The sequence below is a fragment of the Saccopteryx bilineata genome, chromosome 3 (assembly GCF_036850765.1).
Source record: "Saccopteryx bilineata isolate mSacBil1 chromosome 3, mSacBil1_pri_phased_curated, whole genome shotgun sequence".
Taxonomy (NCBI): Eukaryota; Metazoa; Chordata; class Mammalia; order Chiroptera; family Emballonuridae; genus Saccopteryx; species Saccopteryx bilineata.
This window is the reverse complement of record NC_089492.1, coordinates 201,882,492-201,906,286: the sequence shown is the minus strand read 5'-3', so window position 1 is coordinate 201,906,286 and position 23,795 is coordinate 201,882,492. Positions and strand designations below refer to the sequence as shown.

Genomic DNA, 23,795 nt, shown 5'->3' with positions numbered 1-23,795 from the left:
GAAAGCAATCAATGAACAACTAAGAAGTCGCAACGCGCACAACGAGAAACTGATGATTGATGCTTCTCATCTCTCTCCGTTCCTGTCTGTCTGTCCCTGTCTATCTCTGCCTCTGTAAAAAAAAAAAAAAAAAAAAATTGTAATTAAAATGATTTATGCAAAGGTGTCTGCTAATTCAAACTGAATTACCCAGGGCAGGCAGCGAGGACGCCCCTTTGCTTAGTGCCTCATGGGGTTTCCCCCTTCTACTTGCATAATTGCTTAGAGTGCAATGAAGGAAACCACTGGTGGTACATTTCTTAAGATTCACCGCTAGCTCAATAAATAAAGGTGATTTAAATAATAAAATGTTAATTCACATGTCAAAGATCTCTTTGTACACAACATTTCTTGTGTAGATCTTTCCATTATTTTTAAGCTCGCCTTGCAGAGGACCATCAATTATTTTTAATTTTACGTCCGTTCTTTCACGAACTCTTGAACAGGCAACATAAAGTTGACCATGTCCAAATGCAGGCTCTGTGACTGAAGCAAGCCTTGTCTTTCTCTGCTCAGTGGTTTCTTTTTGTCTAGAAAGCCGTTTTTGTGCAGCTTTAGCTCCTTTTCTCTCCTCTTCAGTGCTGTATTTTCTAGGAGGCATTCTTAAAAGAAATTACGTTAAGACGTAGTTTTTATGTAAAACAGATGATTGCCAATGCAAACAAATGTTCACCTTCCCCCTGACCCGCTCAATTTGCGTTCAGCCATGGCAACTTCACCCCATTGGCTAGTACAGTTATGCAAGCAACCAATAAGCTATCGGCGACAAACAGACACTTAAGCCGCATATAATAAAGATATCTTCCTGATTACATATCTGGTACACTAATCAGCTGGAAAATAGCAGTGAATGCAGAATTAAACTGTGCTTTCTGAACAGGAGGATAGTTTGTATAAAAGATTTTTAGTTTTCTCAAGTGATGCTGAGGGTTTGTTTCACTGATTTTCTGATTTGGAGTAGCCTAAAGCAGGAACTTAGGAGGGATGCAGGCTGTTTGTTAAAGGCATTGATGGGAAGATGACAGTGCTCATAGGAAAATGAGAGCACCTTTACTGAATACTAGCATTGGGGCTCTTAACCCTCCTTCCTTATTAATTTGACACTTTTTCCTTCATCGTTGATCTGTGGTCTAATTTCTCTTATTGGTATCACTTACTGAGCTTAAAAGATGCTTACTTATTTTTAGTTGCTTGATCTAAGAAATGAAAATTATCTGCATTTGGTACTATATTTAGTAATTTTTTTCTCCCCTCTATTGTAGTTGGGCACACTGCTGTTAGATACGATTTTCTTGTTTAAATGGTATATACAGGCCTGACCTGTGGTGGCGCAGTGGATAAAGCGTCGACCTGGAAATGCTGAGGTCGCCGGTTTGAAACCCTGGGCTTGCCTGGTCAAGGCACATATGGGAGTTGATGCTTCCAGCTCCTCTCTCTCTCTCTCTCTCTCTCTCTCTCCCCCTCTCCTCTCTAAAATGAATAAATAAATAAAAATTAAAAAATTAAAATGTTTAAAAAAATGGTATTCTCTCGGTTGTTATTTGGGAAATTGTTGCTCTTAGTATTTTGTATTATGATGACTTAAAGATATTTACTGCCATCACTTTCTCACTTCTATGCAAACTTTTCAGAGCTTTACCAAAATGTAATCAGGAAGAGAAGCAATTTATTCATTTATGTGTGGGTATCACTGGAAAAACTATTTGGTAAATTAGCATTTAGTAGTAAAATACTGGAATGTTGTCAACTTTGTGTGTTTATGTTTAAGTTTTATCCATTTGTTTCTATGGGTACTTTTAGTTGTCTGCATATCTAGTTTAAATAGTGGTAGTCAATAATTAGAATAAAAATATAAATTGAGTGGTTGCTTTGGTTTAAGATGTACTCTTCAGTTATTTAAATATAGTTCTGAGTGTGATTATTTAAAGATTACCTATTTTATATTATTGATTTCAAACAGATACATATCTACATATATTAATGTGCAAGAAAGGGATCCCAAAGCTCACAGGTTTCTTGGTCTTCTTTATGAATTGGAGGAAAACATAGACAAAGCTGTCGAATGTTACAAGGTAAACTGTATAAGAATAAAATTCATGCTTTGTGTAGCCAAACACACGATGCCCAAAGTAATTTATATAATAATTCAAATATTGTACATATTATGGATGTCATGAAAACAGGTATTCATATCACAGTACTATTAAGTGACATAGCTTGGAAATGATTTAAATTATTTGGCCCAAGGTACACTATATATTTTAAGGCATTAGCACTTTTAAAAGAAGAATAACACCTATAAATCTGAAGTCTAATATGGTCAGAAATGCTATTCTTAAGTGTGTGGTTTTTTTTTCTCCTTCCTGCCATTTACCTAATAAAAACATAATTTTCATTTAATTCATCTTCAAAAATATTTTTAATACACTTTAATTTTTTAACAACTTTGAAATAGTATTTTATCATTTAGGAATAGAGTTTTTCATGTTTATGTATGAGTGTATGTACTTTAGGAATCTTACTAATTTAGTATTTATTTCTTTATATCAGCGTTCAGTGGAATTAAACCCAACACAAAAAGATCTTGTGTTGAAGATTGCAGAATTGCTTTGTAAAAGTGATGTTACTGATGGAAGAGCAAAATACTGGGTTGAAAGAGCAGCTAAACTTTTCCCAGGAAGTCCTGCAGTTTATAAACTAAAGGTAAAAAACTGAACATAAAATACAATAAAAACAGTTGGGGAAAATTTAAGACACAACCATTTCTGATATTTGGAAACTTATTAAACCAGTGTGTGTGTCGGTGGGAAGTTGTTGGGTAATGGGTGAAGGTGGTCAGAAGGTACAGACTTCCAGTTATAAGATATCATATTTCAGTCACCTTGAGCCGGGCGAGAGCCGTGGTCTGAGCAGAGGCAGCAGGGCAGTTGGGAGTGCAGACTGAAAAAATGCAGACCACCGGGGCACTACTCATTCCTCCAGCTCTGATCCGCTGTTGTACCAGGGGCCTAATCAGGCCTGCATCTGCCTCCTTCCTGAGTAGGCTGGAGATCCCACCTGAACAGCCTTCCTACAGCAGCTCCCCACTCCAGGTGGCCAGACGGGAGTTCCAGACCAGTGCTGTATCCCGGGACATTGACACAGCAGCCAAGTTTATTGGTGCTGGGGCTGCCACAGTGGGTGTGGCTGGTTCAGGGGCTGGAATAGGAACAGTGTTTGGCAGTTTGATCATTGGCTATGCCAGGAATCCGTCTCTCAAGCAGCAGCTCTTTATGCCATTCTGGGCTTTGCCCTGTCTGAGGCCATGGGGCTCTTCTGTTTGATGGTCGCCTTCCTTATCCTCTTCGCCATGTGAGGCTCCGTGGGGGTCGCCTACCCATCCCTGCTGCTTCGACTCCAAGCCATGCCCGGGGCTGGAACGTGCTAAGCTTGACCATTAAACACATTTCTCTTAAAAAAAAAAAAAAAAAAAAAAGATATCATATTTCCCCATGTGTAAGATGCTCCCATGTATAAGACGCACCTTAATTTTGGGGCCTGAAATTTGGGGAAAAATATGTATTGCATAAAGTTATTGAACTCAGTTTTACTCATCATAAAATTCATACAGCTTCTCATCACTGTCAAAACTCCCATCCATTAGCTTGTCCTCATCTGTGTCTGATGATGAATCAGTCTTCAAAAATGAGCGTAAAAACAAGCGAGGAAAAGCAGGAAATGCAAGCAAAATATCTATAACCACTGTATAGGACGCATCCAGTTTTTAGACCCCAAAGTTTTCTAAAAAGGGTGCGTCCTATGCATGGCAGAAACGTTAATTCTGGGGATGTCATGTACAACGCGGTGACTGGTTGACAATACTGCAGTGTATATTTGAAAGTTGATAAGGGGAGAGAGCTTAAGACTTTTCATCGTGAGGAAAAGTAATTTGTAATTCTGTGAGGTGATGTCGTTAACTAAACTTACTGTAAATCGTTTTGCTGTATATACATACAGTATATCAAATTATTGTGTTAAATTAGTAAAATGTCAAAATTGTTTGTAAAAAAATAGGAGACAAAAATTTTTCTTTCTTTTTTTTAATTAAGTGAGAGGAAGGGAGGCAGAGACAGCCTCCGGCATGCGCCCTGACCAGGATCCACAGGCAAACCCACTAGTGGGTGATGCTATGCTCATCTGGGGTGTTGCTCTGTTGCTCAGCAACCAAGCTCTTAGTGCTGGAGGCAGAGGCCATGGAGCTATCCTCAGCAATGGCCAGCTCTTTCCAACCAAGCCATGGCTACATGAGGGAAAGAGAGTGAGAGAAAGGAGAGGGGGAAGGCTGGAGAAGCAAATGGGTGCTTCTCCTGTGTGCCCTGGCTGGGATTCGAACCCGGGACTTCCACACACTGGGCTGACTCTCTACCACTGAGGCATCTGGCCAGAGCCTGTTTATGTTTTAAACTACTTTCTATCCCCATTTTACATGTTTCTGATAGAATTTTAAAAAGTTATTATTTTGAGATAATTACAGGTTTTTCACAGGGAGTTGTAAGGATTGTACAGAGGAGTCCTGTGTATAACTCATCCAATTTTACTGAGTGGGTACATCTTATGTAAATATAGTACAGTATCAAAACCAGGAATTGGACATTGGTACAATGTGTATGTATAGTTCTTTATAATTTTATTACATGTATAGCTTCGTGTAACTACCACTGCAGTCCAAGATACAGCCCAATTCCATCATCACAGAGCTCTCCCTCTTGCAACCCTCTGTGATAGTAATATCTGTTCCCTCCTTCCTGTCATCCTTAAGCTCTGGCAACTGCTAATTTGTTCTCTATTTTATAAGTTTTTAATTTCAGCTTTACGTGAGGTTGCTTTTTGCATCCATCGTAATGCCCTTGAGATCCATCTAAGGCAGGGGTCTCAAACTCGCGGCCCACGGGCTGCATGCGGCCTGCCGAACAATTTTGTGCGGCCCGCAGATTAATCCACAGGCTTACTTAATTTTATCCAAAATATTTTGAACTTCGTGGATTAGTCTGCGGGCCGCACAAAATTGTTCGGCGGACCGCATGCGGCCCACGGGCCGCGAGTTTGAGACCCCTGATCTAAGGTGTGTGTACTTACAGTTTATTTCTTTTATTACTCAGTAGTATTTTGTGGTATGTATGTGTTCTACAGTTTAAGCATTTACTTTTGAGGGATATATATTGGTTATTTTCTGTTTTGGCTATTACAAATCTATATGAACAATTATGTACAGAATTTAAAATCTAAGTACTTTTAAAATCTCTAGAGATAAATACGAGTAACATTGTTTTTATATTCACTTAGGAGCAGCTGGGTTTTAAATATTAATCTAAAATGTTAGGTGTAAGTGTACAGGTTATTTTACTATCTTTGTGTTAGGCCTCAAACGTAATCCCTTACTGCCATTGCAGTTCAGTCCATTTGGTGACGGTGACATTAAGGAATATACATAATTATAGTACGGGGTTATGTTTTTCTTGCAGTATAACAAAAGTTAGGTGCTTTTTTAAATTTTTTTTCCCTGAAGCTGGAAACGGGGAGAGGTAGTCAGACTCCCGCATGCGCCCAACCGGGATCCACCCGGCACGCCCACCAGGGGGCGACGCTCTGCCCTTCCGGGGCGTCTCTCTTTTGCGACCAGAGCCACTCTAGCGCCTGGGGCAGAGGCCAAGGAGCCATCCCCAGCGCCTGGGCCATCTTTGCTCCAATGGAGCCTCGGCTGCGGGAGGGGAAGAGAGAGACAGAGAGGAAGGAGAGGGGGAAGGGTGGAGAAGCAAATGGGCGCTTCTCCTATGTGCCCTGGCCGGGAATCGAACCCGGGACTTCTGCACGCCAGGCCGATGCTCTACCACTGAGCCAACCGGCCAGGGCTTTTTTTTTTTTTTTTTTAAGTGTGAGAAGGGGAGATAGACTCCTCGCATGTGCTCCAACTGGGATCTACCTAACAACCCACATCTGGGGCTGATGCTCAAATCAGTTGAGCTATTTGAAAGGGGAAGAGAGAGAGAAGGGGGTGAGGGAAGGGAAGAGAAGTAGATGGTTGCTTCTCATGTGTGCTCTAACTGGGGATTGGACCTGGGACATCCACATGCTGGGCCAATACTCTGTCCACTGAGCAAACCAGCGAGGACCCCTTGTATGTCTTTGAATCCGTTGGTAGTACCACTGACAGTTAAGGATGAAGGAAGACTGTTCTATTCCAGTTGCTAATGAGGAGGAATGGATGGAGTATCTGGATAGTATGTATTTTAGAGAGTAAGGTTATAAACAAATGTGGGGAGATAAGAAATGGCATTGAGAATGAGTAGGTCATATACCCCACTTCCTCTACTTGTATGTATGTTAGCAGAGAAAAAGCTACCATGGCAGCGATAACCATGGGGCAATCTCAAGTTATACTCCATTCAGTTAGGACCACAGGATGAAGACACTGAGAAAATAGTGAAACAGTAGGAGCTCCAGTGTAGAAACATAGTGGGTAAGGGATTGAGTCAGATTTAGAAAGATCCAGAACAGTTTGAGGATAAGAATGCTGGTATGAGGATTGATGGGAGGCCTAGTCTTATGATGGTGACTGGGTATCCAAGGATGTAGAGTAGAAGTCTTGCCAGTCTCTGAGGTGATATGGGCAACCACTGCTTATATAATTCTAGATGTTTACACATAAATTTTTTAAAGTTAGGTTCAGCTCTGAAGGGGGTAATGAAGTATGCAGTACAGTATCTTTGGTGGTAATGTACCAGAGCTAGGTACAGTGGAATGGTGCTGATAGGCACCATGATGTGTTTAAAATTGCACTGGTGTTTTTCTTTCCTTTTTTTTTTTTTTTTTTCACAGAGAGAGAGAGTCAGAGAGAGAGGGATAGATAGGGACAGACAGACAGGAACAGAGAGAGATGAGAAGCATCAATTATCAGTTTTTCATTGCAACACCTTAGTTGTTCATTGATTGCTTTCTCATATGTGCCTTGACCGTGGGGCTGCAATAGACTGAGTAACCCCTTGCTTAAGCCAGCGACCTTGGGTCCAAGCTGGTGAGCTTTGCTCAAACCAGATGAGCCTGCGCTCAAGCTGGTGACCTCGAGGTCTCGAACCTGGGTCCTCCACATCCCAGTCCGATGCTCTATCCCAGTGGTAGTCAACCTGGTCCCTATCGCCCACTTGTGTGCTTTCCAGCTTTCATGGTGGGCTGTAGTGGAGCAACCAAAGTATAAATAAATAGATAGATTTAACTATTGTAAGTTATTTTATAAAGAAATTTTTAGGCCCTGGCCGGTTGGCTCAGCGGTAGAGCATCGGCCTAGCGTGCAGAGGACCCGGGTTCGATTCCCGGCCAGGGCACACAGGAGAGGCGCTCATTTGCTTCTCCACCCCTCCACCGCGCTTTCCTCTCTGTCTCTCCCTTCCCCTCCCGCAGCCAGGGCTCCATTGGAGCAAAGATGGCCTGGGCGCTGGGGATGGCTCTGTGGCCTCTGCCTCAGGCGCTAGAGTGGCTCTGGTCGCAACATGGCGACGCCCAGGATGGGCAGAGCATCGCCCCCTGGTGGGCAGAGCTTCGCCCCTGGTGGGCGTGCCGGGTGGATCCCGGTCGGGCGCATGCGGGAGTCTGTCTGACTGTCTCTCCCTGTTTCCAGCTTCAGAAAAATGAAAAAAAAAAAAAAGAAAGAAATTTTTATAAATATTCTGCTAAACTTAGCAAAAATCCGACATAAAGTACTTGGTAAGTAATTATTATTATTATATGCTTTAACTTGCTGTAACTCTGGTTTATAAATTTTATAAAGTAAAGTTACCTCCCTATGTTAGAAATCACCATTACTGCCTGAGCAGGCGGTGGCACAGTGGATAGAGCGTCAGACTGGGATGTGGAGGACCCGGTTCGAGACCCTGAGGTCACCAGCTTGAGCACGGGCTCATCTGGTTTGAGCAAAGCTCACCAGCTTGGACCCAAGGTCACTAGCTTGAGCAAGGGGTTACTCAGTCTGCTGAAGGCCCACGGTCAAGGCACATATGAGAAAGCAATCAATGAACAACTAAGGTGTCGCAATGAAAAACTGATGATTGATGCTTCTCATGTCTGTCTGTCCCTGTCTGTCCCTCTCTCTGTCTCTAAAAAAAAAAAAAAAAAAAAAAAGAAATCACCATTATGGTGGAACCGGTGGGCGGTTAGAAAATTTTACTACTAACAGAGATATAAAAGTGGGTGGTAGGTATAAAAAGGTTGACTACCCTGCTCTATCCACTGCGCCACTGCCTGGTCGGGCTGCACGATGTTTTTCTAAATTAACAATTTTTTTTTTTAATAGGAACAGCTTTTAGATTGTAAAAGTGAAGATGACTGGAATAAACTTTTTGACTTGATTCAGTCAGAACTTTATGCAAGACCTGATGATGTCTATGTGAATGTTCGACTGGTAGAGCTCTATCGCTCACATAAGAGACTGAAGGATGCGGTGGCCCACTGTCATGAAGCAGAGAGAAACATAGCTTTGCGTTCAAGTTTAGAATGGAACTCATGTGTTGTACAGACCCTTAAGGTAGGTGAAAACTGTTGGGTCTCTACACTTCTATATAGGTAATTACCATATGTCCCTTTATATCATATTTAAGCAGTCCCCCCCAGACTTAAATTTTATTTATGTACAACTATGAAATGAAATTTTTACTAGGATGACTTCAGTTTTTTTATTTATAATTTGTATTATTATTATTTTTTTCTTTAGAGAGAGGGAGGAAAGGAGAAACATTGATTTTTTTGTTCTATTTATGTATTTCTTGATTCCTATATGTGCCCTGACCAGGGATTTAACCCACAACTTTGGCAGGTTGGGACAACACTCTAACCAACTGAATTATTGGGCCAGGGGTTTAGAGTGATTTTAATTTATAATTGGTAGTTTGGAGAAATAAAATTGATTGTTTTTATGGGCTGATGTAAAAATAATAATTTTACAGTTACTGGGAAGGGTAAAGAAATTTGTAGACATGAACTGATAAATTTTTTTTTTGTTTGTTGTTTTTTTTTTTTTGTATTTTTCCAAAGCTGGAAACGGGGAGGCAGTCAGACAGACTCCCCCATGCGCCCGACCGGGATCCACCCGGCATGCCCACCAGGGGGTGTCGCGCTGCCCGTCTTGGGGTGTCACTCTGCTGCAATCAGAGCCATTCTAGCGCCTGAGGCAGAGGCCACAGAGCCATCCTCAGCGCCCAGGCAAACTTTGCTCCAGTGGAGCCTTGGCTCCGGGAGGGGAAGAGAGAGACAGAGAGGAAGGAGAGGGGGAGGGGTACAGAAGCAGATGGGCGCTTCTCCAGTGTGCCCTGGCCGGGAATCGAACCGGGGACTCCTGCACACCAGGCCGACGTTCTACCACTGAGCCAACCGGCCAGGACCTGAACTGATAAATTTTGTAACACTTGATAAATTTTGTAACTTAATGTCTTTCTATGAAATAGGAATATCTGGAATCTTTACAGTGTTTGGAGTTTGATAAAAGTAACTGGCAAGCAACCAATAAAGACTTACTTCTGGCCTATGCTAACCTTATGCTGCTTACACTCTCCACTAGAGACATGCAAGAAAGCAGAGAATTATTCAAAAGGTATGTGGACTTTAGGAGAGTACTGTAAATTATAGGTTTCATTTTTGTAATAATTCAGTTCATTGGTCTAGACATATTTATCACATTAGACATATTTATCACATTTTTTTTATGTTGTACTCATGGGTAATAGTTAATACAATGGACCACTTAGAAGAAATCTTGTGTTGTGATAATTGGTTTTATATGACTTTGATTTTTAGGGAATGGTATAATTGGGTTCAATTAAATTATTCTTATTGTTTAGTTTTGACATGCTTAATAAAGAGTCAAGCCTGAAAGTGAATATTTTAAGTACTATTTCATATTTTATTTCCAAAAATAATACAATCTTGAGAGAAAAATGAGAAAATAAACTTCATTTGCCAGATGTTCTAATATAAGCAGTTAACATGACTAATATTTCAGAAAACAATGTTTTAGCTTAGAAACAAGATAACTAAAATATAATGTATGATTTTTCTGTTGTCCTAAAGTTTGATTTTGAGGACCAGTATCTCTTTTCTTAAAATAAGTGCCATTGAACAAAAATAGTCACTTGAATTTACATAATAGTGTTAGTTTAGAGCAGGGTTTGACCAGGGCTTGTGGGCCAGATATGGCTCACTGCTTGATTTTGTAGTTAAAGTTTCACTGGAATACAGCCATGCCTCTTTGTTATATATTGTTTATGGCTGCCTGTACTACAGTGGTGAACTTGAGCAGTTGTGACCGATTATATGCCTGCAAAGTCAAATTAGTATGTGGCCCTTTATAGAAAAAGGTTGCCAATCCCTAGTTGAGACTGTTTATTTGCAATGAAATTATTTTTCCCCATCTTGCATGTGGAAAGAAACTCTTCTTACTGGAGTGTAGGGGGTAGGTAGTTTTCTTTTGTATGGCTTATTTACTCAGAAATTTTTGCTTAGATGAGAAATGTGGATAAAAATGACAAATAGTTTCTTAGTAATACTATTAAAATAATTTTAACTTTATGGATTCTCTGCAGGGGTCTTGCGAACCTCTAAGGGTCCCTGGAACTCACCTGAGGAAATACCTATTGATCAGATTTCTTATTATAATCTACTTTAAAATCATGTTTCACTTTTTTTTTTTTTTAATTTCCTGAAGCTGAAAACGGGGAGAGACAGTCAGACAGACTCCCGCATGCACCCGACTGGGATCCACCTGGCACGCCCACCAGGGGCAGTGCTCTGCCCGCCAGGGGGCGATGCTCTGCCCCTCTGGGGCATCGCTCTGCTGCGACCAGAGCCACTCTAGCGCCTGGGGCAGAGGCCAAGGAGCCATCCCCAGCGCCTGGGCCATCTTTGCTCCAATGGAGCCTTGGCTGTGGGAGGGGAAGAGAGAGACAGAGAGGAAGGAGGAGGATGGGGGTGGAGAAGCAAATGGGCGCTTCTCCTATGTGCCCTGGCCGGGAATCGAACCCGGGTCCCCCGCACGCCAGGCTGACGCTCTACCGCTGAGCCAACCGGCCAGGGCCCATGTTTCACATTTTTATTATTTGCAGTTGCTTTTGTTACAAAATGAAGATTCCGAGGACCGTTTAGATTTAGAAGCATAGATTACAAATGATAGGAATAGTGTATTTAATTTTAGTTATCTATATGGTAAGATATATCAGTTACTTATTTGTAATTTGAATAAGGTATGTCTAACTTGAGAAATTACAACTTTGAATTAAATAATAAAACCATATTGAGAAGAAAGTAGAAAATAGTTTTCTAGTTTTATTCTGGCATATTATGAAACATACTATAATTAGTAATGTTATTTGATTGGAATCTTTTCCATGACTGAAGGGCTTGAACTGTTTTGTAATAAGACATTCTAGAGGGTAAGCTCAAAGTAGTACAGTGTGTATGTGGAATGAAAATAAGTACTAGATGATTCATAATTTATAAAATAGAGAATGTATTATTAGGAGTTTGAATATGGAAGATGAAGTTTAAAATAATTTTGAGTTAAATAATGAAACCATGATTATTCATAATGCAAGAGATTTTATGCTTGTTTAATATTTTAATGTTACAGTTTTGACAGTGCTCTTCAGTCTGTGAAATCTTGTGTGGGTGGAAATGATGAACTCTCAGCTATTTTCTTAGAAATAAAAGGACATTTTTACATGCATGCTGGTTCTCTGCTTTTGAAGATGGGTCAGCACAGTGACACACAGTGGCGAGCTCTCTCGGAGCTGGCTGCATTGTGCTATCTCATAGCATTTCAGGTAAACCTTTTCCAGTTTTGGGTGCATTTGACATTTTACTAAGGCTTGTATTTCACACGGAAATGAGTCCTCGTATATAATGAATATATTAATCAGTAGAATTAAATTCGAAGTAGTTAATTTGGTGAATAAAAGGATTTAAGGCACTGGTGAGGCTGGTGAAACAGGTGCATTGGTGGCTTCCTGTTGGCAGTCTGTGTTGCTGTAACTTACTGGGAGATCAGTTTGAAGAGCTTAATTTTTTTACTGTGTCATTTCTAGGAATCATTAATAAAGAAATAATATCAAATATGGATACAGCTTAATTAAAAATGATATGCGTAACATGGACAAAAATTTTAAATTTTGGGGTGTGATTATGTAAACCATGACAATAGAATGTGTTTACCATAGGCATTTAACATGTTAATTGAAAAAAAGTGTGTGTTACACTGAGTACATTATAATATATAACAGTATATTCATTTATCTTTGGAAATAAAACTTTGCTTTATCTATAGAATATGACACGAAGGAAATATATCAAAATGGTAACCATTATTTTGATGAAATGCTGGATATTATCTCTTCCCAAACCTTGTTTTTTTAAAAATTAATTAATTAATTATTTTTAAAGAGACAGAGAGAGAGTCAGAGAGATGGATAGATAGGACAGACAGGAATGGAGAGAGATGAGAAGGATTAGTCATCATTTTTTCGTTGCGACACCTTAGTTGTTCATTGATTGCTTTCTCATATGTGCCTTGACTATGGGCTATCAGCAGCCCGAGTAACCCCTTCCTTAAGCCAGCGACCTTGGGTCCCAGCTGGTGAGCTTTTGCTCAAACCAGATGAGCCCGCGCTCAAGCTGGTGACCTCGGGGTCTCGAAGCTGGTGACCTCGGGGTCTCGAACCTGGGACCTCTGCATCCCAGTCCGACACTCTATCCATTGCGCCACCGCCTGGTTAGGCCCAAACCTTGTTTTTAATTTTAGTGTTTTCTTGTGTGAGTTTGCATTAATTCTGAAATCAACAGTATGCCCCAAAAAATGCATTGAGCTCAGTTATCAAAATTATTAGATTTAGGAGGTATCTTTTGTTTGAGGGAAAGCAGGAGGGTTCACTGCTGAGTGACTATTAAAGGAAGCCTCTCCTTGTAGATCATGTCATTGAGATCTTTAAAGAGTCACTGTTGATGTTTATCCCATGGTGTTTAAGTGCTACTGTTTCCTCTGCAGATGCATTTAAGTTCATAAGGAATATATTTATAATGAAAATGAATGAAGTTAATGAAGTTGGCTAATTTACATAAGCACTAAAAATTTCTTAGGATTATTAATATTTCTATAGATTCTCAAGTAGCTGACAGTTTTCCTGTTTTTAATGGGAACTAACATCTATTAAAGTTTTTAACTATGTATTTTTTAAAGTTTAATACACAGCCCATTCACTCGGGTCTTCTTTCTTAGAAGACAACCACTGTGAACAGTTTATTGGGTATTGAGAATATTTTCTGCATAGACAAACATATAAGACACCCTTTCTCTGCCTTTAAAAACTGTTGCCTCAGTGGAGATGTGCTTTATCTCCTGTTGAAAACCATACTTTTTCTCTGTTTTTCTGTTGTTCCATTTCAGCACATAGACATTTACCCCATCTCTTTCTTTTTATCAACCACTTTTTTCTGCTGAATGGATATGTAATACAGCTTCTTAGATACTTGGATTTTACATTATCATATGTTGTAAAGCTAAATAATCTAGTGATTATAAGCATATAAGGGAAGTGTATGGACGGACATATAAGAGAATGTGTGGGCTGAGATAGGGGTCCTCTTGGAATCATGTTAGGATAACTTTAATGGCAGGGTTTTCAGACTGTTGATCATAGGAGAGCTGAGGTTCCAGGAAGTGTGTCTGCATTTCAGCTAAGCTCAGTCTCTTGAAATCTTTTATTAAAGAACTAAAATTGCCTGACCAGGCAATGGCAAAGTAGATAGAGTGTCGGACTGGGATGCGGGGGACCCAGGTTCGAGACCCTGAGATCAACAGCTTGAGCGAGGGCTCATCTGGTGTGAGCAAAAAGCTCACCAACTTGGACCCAAGGTCGCTGACTTGAGCAAGAGGTTACTCGGTCTGCTGAAGGCCCACGGTCAAGGAACATGAGAAAGCAGTCAGTGAACAACTAAGATGTCGCAATGAAAAACTGATGATTGATGCTTCTTCTCATCTTTCTCCGTTCCCGTCTGTCTGTCCCTGTGTATCCCTCTCTCTGACTCTCGCTGTCTCTGAAAAATAAAATAAAATAAAAATAAAAGAACTAAAATTATAAATTTATGGTGAATTCAAGAAAATTTATGCACAGACAAAATATACACACATGCACTCTCACCTGCACCCCTTAAAAATACAGATAAAAATATTTTATATATTGTTTATGAAATATATCTTGGTGATACTTCCATATCAGTTTGGAAAGCATAGCATGATACAGCATTCTCATTTTTTGTTGTTGTTTTTCCCTGAGAGAAAGACGGAGAGGGACAGATAGGGACAGACATTCAGGAGGGAGGAGCGAGATGAGAAGCATCAGTTCTTGGTTGTGGCACCTTAGTTGTTCATTGATTGCTTCTCATATGTGCCTTGACTGGGGCATTACAGCACAGCTTGTGACCCCTTGCTCAAGCCAACTACCTTGGGCTCATGCCAACGACCATGGGATTATATTTATGATTCCAAGCTCAAGCCAGCGACCCCGTGATCAAGCTGGTGAGCGCGCATTCAAGCCGGAGACCCTGGGGATTTGAATCTGGGTCCTCTGCATCCCAGTTCAACGCTCTATCCACTGTGCTGCTGCTTGGTCAGGCCTCATTTGTTTAGATGGTTGCGTGTCATTTCATTCTATGGATATAGTATAGTTTTGGCAGGAGTTTAAACCAGTGCCCTAAAACGAAGATTTTATTTTAAATTACTTTTGCCTTTTTGCTACTTGAAATAATTCTATAGTAAACTGTACCATTTAACATGTGAAAATTTATGGCTAGCCTACACTTCTGAAAGAAGAATTGCAGGATCAAAGTGTATCTATGCATTCATAACTTTTAGAGTTATTGCCAAAATTCTGATATCACAGAGGTGTATACCAAATTGTACTCCCACTACTAATTACAAAAGTCACTGGAAATGAACAGCAGTTACCCCAGCTAAACATGGTTACTTGTAAGATGTCTTCAGTAAGTGGTCATTGTCTGTGACTGAACATGTTCAGTGATGGACATTCACTACATTTCAAGATAGCCCTTTGCATTTTGGATACTTTGATTCTTGGTGCTTTCTTATATAGAGTAAATGTTTTTCAAGCTGTTACTCTTTAGTGTTGTTTTTTCTTCTGATGCTATTAAAAAAAGTATAACACTTCTTTTGCAAGGTAATTTTCTTTTTTTTTTTTTTTTTTTTTTTTTTTTTAATTTTTTTCTGAAGCTGGAAACAGGGAGAGACAGTCAGACAGACTCCCGCATGCGCCCGACCGGGATCCACCCGGCACGCCCACCAGGGGCGATGCTCTGCCCACCAGGGGGCGATGCTCTGCCCATCCTGGGCGTCGCCATGTTGCGACCAGAGCCACTCTAGCGCCTGGGGCAGAGGCCACAGAGCCATCCCCAGCGCCCGGGCCATCTTTGCTCCAATGGAGCCTTGGCTGCGGGAGGGGAAGAGAGAGACAGAGAGGAAAGCGCGGCGGAGGGGTGGAGAAGCAAATGGGCGCTTCTCCTGTGTGCCCTGGCCGGGAATCGAACCCGGGTCCTCCGCACGCTAGGCCGACGCTCTACCGCTGAGCCAACCGGCCAGGGCAATTTTCTTAATATCTGAAGGCACCATACTGTGTTTTGTTTTTGTTGTTATTTTTTCACCATTGTATTTTTCATCATTTTTTCAGCTCTTCATAGGATATGGTTTGGAGTCCTTTTACTCTCTGGGTTGTTCCTATTTATCCCAAATTATCCACGCTTGAGCAAATGTGCTGTTCAGTGTGACATTCCCTAGTAGAAAGTAATTTTTCAGAAGTGCTTTTTTTAAAATTTTGTTTTATTTATTCATTTTAGAGAGGGGTGAAAGAGAGAGAGGGAGACAGAGAGAGAGAGAGAGAGAGAAGTGGAGGAAAAGGAAGCATCAACTCCCATATGTGCCTTGACTAGGCAAGCCCAGGGTTTCAAACTGGTGATCTCAGCATTCCAGGTTGACCATTTGTCCACTGTGCCACCACTGGTCAGGCTGCAGGCGTCTTTTGTAGAGTATTTAAATTGCTTGGTTCCTAGTTTTTTTGCAGTTTTCCAACTCAGTTTAACCATTGTATGGTTAACTGTTTAGTCATCATCAAAAAGCATAATGTAATCAAAAGGACCATCTTACTATTAGAAATATGGGTATCACTAAATAAAAAAATTTGATTATAAAATTACCAGGTTCCAAGACCAAAGATTAAATTAATAAAAGGAGAAGGTGGACAAAATCTACTGGAAACAATGGCCTATGATCGTCTGAGCCAATCAGGTAATAGTGACGTATAACTTTTTTTTTTTTTTTGAGGGGAGGGGAGGGGAGGCAGAGTCAGACTCCTGTATGTTCTCTGACCAGGATCCACCTGGCACACTCCCTTCAGGGAGATGCTCTGCCCATTTGGGGCGTTGCTTTGTTGCTCAGAACCTGACATGGAGGCCACAGAGCCATCTTCAGTACCTGGGGCCAACTCACTTAAGCCAATTGAGCCATGGCTGCAGGAGAGGAAAAAAGAGAGAGAGAATGAACTGTGTTTTAATGTCTTTGATTTGGGCATTTCTAGGCTTATTTCTGTAAACTTTTGGAGGAATGATAGTCTGGTGGTAACCAAAACTGACCAGCAAAATTACCACAGAGTATATATTTTTATAAACACTTTGAGATAAAATTAACATACTATATAATTTACCTATTGGAAGTATACATTTTAGTTGTTTCTAGTGTCTTCACAGAGTTGTGCAACCTTTACCACAAACATTTTCATCACCTCATAAAGAAACCTCAAATCCATTAGCAATCATGCCCCGAAAAATTTCCCCCAAACCTTCTAGTCTTAGGTTACTGATTTTCTGTCTCTTTATGAGCATTTATATTTTTAGATAGAATTTATTGGGGTGACACTGGTCAACATAATTATATAGGTTTCAGGTGCCGAATTCTATAGCACATCTCTGTACACGGTATTGTGTGTTCATTTATGAACATTTCTATGTGGACATTTTATATACATTGAATCATACAATATGTGGTCTTTTGTGACTCACTTTCACTTTAAATGGTATTTCAGGGTTCATCCATGTTGTAGCATGTCCTAGAACTTCAAGAAGTGTTTCTGAAAAAGATTACTCACCCCAAACCTATGGAATCAGAATCTCTCTGGGTGTAGGGCCTGGAAATCAATATATTTTAAAAGCTTTTTAAAGGAGAATTCTGCCCAGCCAGGATTAGAAATGAGTGGATCAGATTAGAGAATTTGAGCTTGGCCCTGTTCCAATGCCCACTATAAATCCCATACTTTTTCATTTAAAATGTAAATATTTTTGGTATTTTTCTCACACATTTCTATCTTTTTCTTTCCTTTTACTCTAGCATGTAGACAGAGATGCTATTAAACCTGTAATTTATATTGATTTTTTTCATAAGCATCCCTTTTATTGTCCAGATGTGGTTATTGGGTTGGATGGTTATGTGTGAGGTTCTTATGTTATTTCCCCTTAGGGTATATAAAGAAAACTATGAAAAGATATGATTTTCTTAATGTATGTGTTTTTAATGATGCAAGTAATTTGTTTTTCAGGGCACATGCTGCTAAACTTAAGTTGTGACAAGCAAGATTTTTTAAAAGAGGTTGTAGAATCCTTTGCCAATAAAAGTGGGCAGTCGGCATTGTATGATGCTCTGTTTTCTAGTCAGTTTCCTAAGGATAGCTCTTTCCTTGGTACTGATGATATTGGAAACATTGATGTGCAAGCACCAGAACCTGATGATTTGGCTAGATATGATGTTGGTAAGTTTTTATCTCAAAGAATATATTTTGCATCTTTTTTTTTGAGGAGTGGAGCTAGTGAGACAGACTGCTGCATATGCCCCAACTAGGATCCACCCTGTAACCCAGGGGTCTCAAACTCAACTCAGCATGTGGGCCGCAGAGCAAGATCACAGCCGTTAGGTGGGCCGCACTAGGTCTACAAAAGGCAACTGTTACGCAACACTTTTCTCACTGCAGTTGAAAACAAAAAAAAAATCAGTACAACAAGCACAATCGTACATGCAGTTTACTCAGTGTCACAAAACGACCAGAAACTAGTTCGCATCACAACTGCTGTTAACTAAGCTAATATCTAGCTAGGATGCTAGAGAAATGAAAAATACAAGTAGGCCCCTAGGCTTTCTTAATTTTATCCAAAATATTTTGAACTTCGTGGATTAGTTTGCGGGCCGCACAAAATTGTTCGGCGGGCCGCGAGTTTGAGACACCTGCTGTAACCCCTATCTGGGGTCAATGCTTGAATCAACCAAGCTGTCCTCAATGCATGAGGCCAACGCTCAGACTAACCAAGTTACTTACCCTCAGTGCCTGGGGCCACCACGTGAACCAGTTGCGCTACTGGCTGCAAGAAGGAAGAGGGAGAGAATGGGGAGAGAAGCAGATGGTCACTTCTCATGTATGCCCTGACTGGGGATTGAACCCAGGATGTCCACATGCTGGGCCAGTGCTCTCTCCACTGAATGAACTAGCCAGGGCAAATATTTTACAATCCTTCTTTTTTTCCCTCCTTTTTTCAGTGAGAGGAGGGGAGGCAGAGACAGACTTCTGCATGCACCCTGACTGGGAACCACCCTGCAAGCCCGCTAGAGGGTGATGCTCTGCCCTTCTGGGGTGTTGCTTTGTTGCTCCACAACTGAGCTCTGCTTAGCGCCTGAGGTGGAGGCCACGGAGCAATCTTCAGCACCCAGGGCCAACTCACTTCAGTTGAGCCATGGCTGCAGGAGACGGAGGGAGAGAGAGAAATGAGAGGGGGATAGGTAGAGAAGCAAGTGGACACTTGTCCTGTGTGTTGTGACTGGGAATTGAACCCAGGACATCCATATGCTATGCTGACACTCTGCCATTGAGCCAATCGGCCAGCGCCTGCATCTTAATCCTTTTATATTAGTAAAGAAAAGCTGAAAGAAATGAATTGTCCATAACCTTAATATCCAGAAATAATGACTTAAGATTTTCCTGTATTCCTTTCAGGTTGTTTTGCAGGGAGGGTTGGTTGTGGTATAAGAAATTGATATTTGGAAGAAAAAAAAAATTGATATTTGGGAGTGGTGGCATATGTTTTGTTTATACTGTACGTATAATTTGTCTCCTTTCAGGAATTCTTTCTTATTGTGTGTGTCTGTAAATATCACTTTTTGTGTGTGTGATAGAGACAGAGAGAGGGACAGATAGGGACAGACAGACAGGAAGGAGAGAGATGAGAAGCATCAGTTCTTTGTTGTGGCTCCTTAGTTCATTGGTTGCTTTTTCATATGTGCCTTGACCAGGGGGCTATAGCAGAGCTAGTGATTCCTTGCTCAAGCGAGCGACCTTGAGCTCAAGCGAGCGACCATGAGGTCATGTCTATGATCCCAGTGACCCTGTGCTCAAGCTGGTGAGCCCGCCTTCGAGCTGGATGAGCCTGTGCTCAAGCTGGCGACTTTGGAGTTTAGAACCTGGGTCCTCTGCGTCCCCATCTGATGCTTTATCCACTGTGCCATCAGGCTGTAACTATCACTTTTACTAGCAATATAATATCTATTTTCATGAATTAGTTTGCTTGCTGCTTTTTATTGTTGGATGTTCAAGTTATTTCCTGTTTTTTCACTATTAAAATAATACTGTGTTGAAAACTTTAATGTAAAATGTCTCCATTTCAAATCTTTCAATAGATTTCCAAAAACAGTTACTAGGACAAAGTTGAGGAACATGTTTAAGTCACTTAGCAAATTGCCATCTTACCGGAAAGGCTGTACCTCTCTATGCTCCAGAAACTCATAACTTTCTTAGTACTGAATGTCTTCTAGAAGACAAATTCTCTTTACCATTCTAATAGATTAATGTACTGGTGTCCCATTGTTTTAATGACGCTAGTGAAAGGAAAATCCACTATTTAAAGATTTCTTAGTGGGTGGCTGTTTTTTATTTTGCTCTCGTCAGATTTTTGTTTTATTGAGTTCTGTGAGTTACTTTATTTTTCTCAGGTGGACTTGAGCTGTCTCCAACTATTTTAAAAATTCCTAGAGTAAAGTGTGAACACCTTTAATAAAAATGAGACTTAGATTATCATAGATTTTCCTTCAGCTCTGATAGAGAAAATTAAGATACATTTAATATGAGTTAGTTACTGGCAAAAGTTATGGCACAGAAAACGTTTTCAGAGCCACTTTTTCCCCTTAATTTCAGGTGCCATTCGAGCGCATAATGGTAGCCTTCAGCACCTTACCTGGCTTGGCTTACAGTGGAATTTGTTGCCTACCTTACCTGCAATTCGAAAATGGCTAAAACAGCTTTTTCATCATTTGCCCCAAGAAACCTCAAGACTTGAAACAAATGCACCTGAGTCAATATGTATTTTAGATCTCGAAGTAAGCAAAGATTTTTAGCAAATTTGGTATTTTGAGTTTTGTTTAATTTTTTCTAACAAGTTGGTATTTCTTTAAATAAAACAGGTATTTCTACTTGGAGTAATATATACCAGCCACTTACAATTGAAGGAAAAATGCAGTTCTCAGTACAACTTCTATCAGCCACTATGCTTGCCACTTCCTGTGTGTAAACAACTTTGTACAGAGAGACAGAAATCTTGGTGGGATGCAGTTTGTAATCTAATTCACAGAAAAGCAATGTAAGTAGTAAAACAAAAATATTCCTTTAACTCACCGAGTAGATTTTTTATTTAAAAACTTATTTAACTTAAAAACTTATTGCCTAAAAAAAAACAAAAACACAAAAAAACCCCAAAAAACTTATTGCCTAGGCATATAATTATTGTGTGATGAATAAACACGTGTTGGAATGCATGTTTATCAATCAGTTTTATTAAATAAAACTGTTTTTAGCCCTGGAACCTCAGCAAAATTACGACTTCTAGTTCAACGTGACATAAATACTCTAAGGGGCCAGGAAAAACATGGCCTTCAACCTGCTCTGCTTGTACATTGGGCAAAATATCTTCAGAAAATGGTGAGTTTATTAAAGTATAAGTATTTTAAAAAACATTATCTTATTGTTTTAAAAAGTCGTAAACTTTTTGTTTGAAGTCATTTAGTTCTAAAACAGGAACTGCTTATTCATCCAGGTGAAGTGTAGTTTTTTTATCTTGCCACATAATAGTTAATATAGTTAATATATAAGCACTTATAACAGTACTGGGCATGGTAAATGTTACATAACTATTAGCTGTTAATATTATTACTTAATAATAATTAAGGTATAAGTATTGTCTAGCTTGATATTTTTCCAACATTCGGGAGTAAGAAGCTCTTTAGGTAAGGGCATTATAGGTCATCTTAATTTTTGAGGTCTGTTCTGTGGCAAAATTAGGTGTAGATATTTAGCTCTTTGACCAAACTGTGACACAGTGGCAGACTTCAGCTATAAAAGTGACAGCTCTGGGCAGCCTCATTAGGTTAGTGTCATCAATGGTTATTTATTTGAGTATTTGGAGATTTGAGCATGTGACTTGGGAATCTTTTTTGCCTTGATTTGAAATTAAATCAGTTGTGCAGACTATTTATAAATGAATTTTTAGATCTGAATATCTGTTCCTTAGCTTGTATACTTCTAACTTTCTATTTTAGGGCAGTAGTCTTAATTCTTTTTATGATCAACGGGAATACATAAGCAGAAGTGTTCATTATTGGAAGACGGTTTTACCATTATTCAAGATAATAAAAAAAAAGAGCAGTGTTCCTGAGCCTGTTGACCCTCTGTTTAAACACTTTCATAGTGCAGACATCCAGGTAATGAAGGGTCACTTATTTAATTAACTGGGGTGTGGATTTCCAGTAGATAAGCAAAGAATACTTAAATTACTTGTCTGTTTAATGGTAGTCTTGTTTTTTAATGTACTAGCTGTTACAATTAAAATATGGCTCAAAAGGGTATTGAAATGCTAATCTCATTAGATCATATAAAATCTTTGGGACGTTGTTTGGGTTTGATGTCCTGGGTTGAGGCCATGTGACTAACAGTTACTAAATGTGTTCAGGCCTCTGAAATCTGTGAATATGAAGAAGAAGCACACATAACATTTGCCATATTAGATGCTGTGAATGGAAATATAGAAGATGCTATGACTGCTTTTGAATCTATAAAAAATGTTGTTTCTTATTGGAATCTTGCCCTGGTAAGTAGATGTACTTGAAGTTCTTTTTTGTTTTCTTTTTAAACCTAATTATTTGCTAAAAGCATTCTTTATATAGATTTTTCACAGAAAAGCAGAAGATGTTGAAAATGATGCCCTTTCTCCTGAAGAACAAGAAGAATGCAAAAATTACCTGAGAAAGACCAGGGACTACCTAATAAAGATTCTGGATGACAGTGATTCAGATCTCTCTGTAGTCAGAAAAGTAAGCTATATGTCTTGTGGGGGTTTTTTTGTTTTTGTTTTTTTACAGGGACAGAGAGAGAGAGTCAGAGAGAGGGATAGATAGGGGCAGACAGGAACGGAGAGAGATGAGAAGCATCAATCATCAGTTTTTTGTTGCAACACCTTAGTTGTTCATTGATTGCTTTCTCATATGTGCCTTGACCATGGGCCTTCAGCAGACCAAGTGACCCCTTGCTCGAGCTAGCGACCTTAGGTCCAAGCAGGTGAGCTTTTTGCTCAATCCAGATGAGCCCGCACTCAAGCTGGTGACCTCGGGGTCTTGAACCTGGGATCCCCGCATCCCAATCAGATGCTCTATCCACTGCGCCACCGCCTGGTCAGGCTGTTTTGTGTTCTTATTAGTGTCAATTGGGTGATAAGTGTTTCAGCTATGATTTTATATTTTGCTGTGTAATTTAAAAAATGCTCAGTAGTACCTCATAATGCACAGAAGGTGTGAGTATTTAAATGCGTATTTAATTAGCATTACTTTGTCTTAGCTTTGATGTTGCTTTTTTAAAAATAGAGAATCTAGGTTCGTACTGTTAAAAAAAATACTTTTTGGGGAATTAGAAAACATTTATAAGGCAAGACACTTAGATTTGTTATCTTAGCAATGTATTGCTACCTAAGACCAGTTCTTAATGAGTTTGACAATTAAACTTTTTTTTTTTTTTTCATTTTTCTGAAGCTGGAAACAGGGAGAGACAGTCAGACAGACTCCCGCATGCGCCCAACCGGGATCCACCCGGCACGCCCACCATGGGGCTACGCTCTGCCCACCAGGGGGCGATGCTCTGCCCATCCTGGGCGTCGCCATGTTGCGACCAGAGCCACTCTAGTGCCTGAGGCAGAGGCCACAGAGCCATGCCCAGCGCCCGGGCCATCTTTGCTCCAATGGAGCCTTGGCTGCGGGAGGGGAAGAGAGAGACAGAGAGGAAAGCGCGGCGGAGGGGTGGAGAAGCAAATGGGCGCTTCTCCTGTGTGCCCTGGCCGGGAATCGAACCCGGGTCCTCCGCACGCTAGGCCGACGCTCTACCGCTGAGCCAACCTGCCAGGGCAGACAATTAAACTTTTTTTAAGTGTGGTGGCAGATAGGGAAAAGACAGAAAGGAGAGAGATGAGAAGCATCAATTCTTTGTTGTTACACCTTAGTTGTTCATTGATTGCTTTTTCATATGTGCCTTGACCTGGGGAGGGGGAGCTACAGCAGAGCTAGTGACCCCTTTCTCAAGCCATCTACCTTGGGCTTCAAATCTGGG

General features: G+C 40.3%; 1 protein-coding gene and 1 pseudogene across 2 annotated transcripts in view; both read left to right on the top strand.

Moving 5' to 3' along the window:
• LOC136330933 (E3 SUMO-protein ligase RanBP2-like) overlaps positions 1 to 23,795 on the top strand; it is an 87,431-nt gene that overhangs the window by 9,506 nt on the left and 54,130 nt on the right. The window contains exons 3-15 of one of the 2 annotated variants that reach the window (XM_066268559.1): positions 2,000 to 2,111; positions 2,590 to 2,742; positions 8,423 to 8,593; positions 9,510 to 9,655; positions 11,687 to 11,879; positions 16,318 to 16,405; positions 17,709 to 17,918; positions 20,346 to 20,527; positions 20,612 to 20,787; positions 21,002 to 21,125; positions 21,743 to 21,904; positions 22,153 to 22,290; positions 22,367 to 22,513. In XM_066268559.1, the coding sequence (XP_066124656.1) occupies positions 2,000 to 2,111; positions 2,590 to 2,742; positions 8,423 to 8,593; positions 9,510 to 9,655; positions 11,687 to 11,879; positions 16,318 to 16,405; positions 17,709 to 17,918; positions 20,346 to 20,527; positions 20,612 to 20,787; positions 21,002 to 21,125; positions 21,743 to 21,904; positions 22,153 to 22,290; positions 22,367 to 22,513 (2,002 nt within the window). Of the gene's footprint in view, positions 1 to 1,999; positions 2,112 to 2,589; positions 2,743 to 8,362; positions 8,594 to 9,509; positions 9,656 to 11,686; positions 11,880 to 16,317; positions 16,406 to 17,708; positions 17,919 to 20,345; positions 20,528 to 20,611; positions 20,788 to 21,001; positions 21,126 to 21,742; positions 21,905 to 22,152; positions 22,291 to 22,366; positions 22,514 to 23,795 lie in introns of both variants that reach the window. The other variant, XM_066268558.1, reaches the window with a different exon arrangement.
• On the top strand, positions 2,918 to 3,516 carry LOC136328975 (ATP synthase F(0) complex subunit C1, mitochondrial pseudogene; annotated as a pseudogene).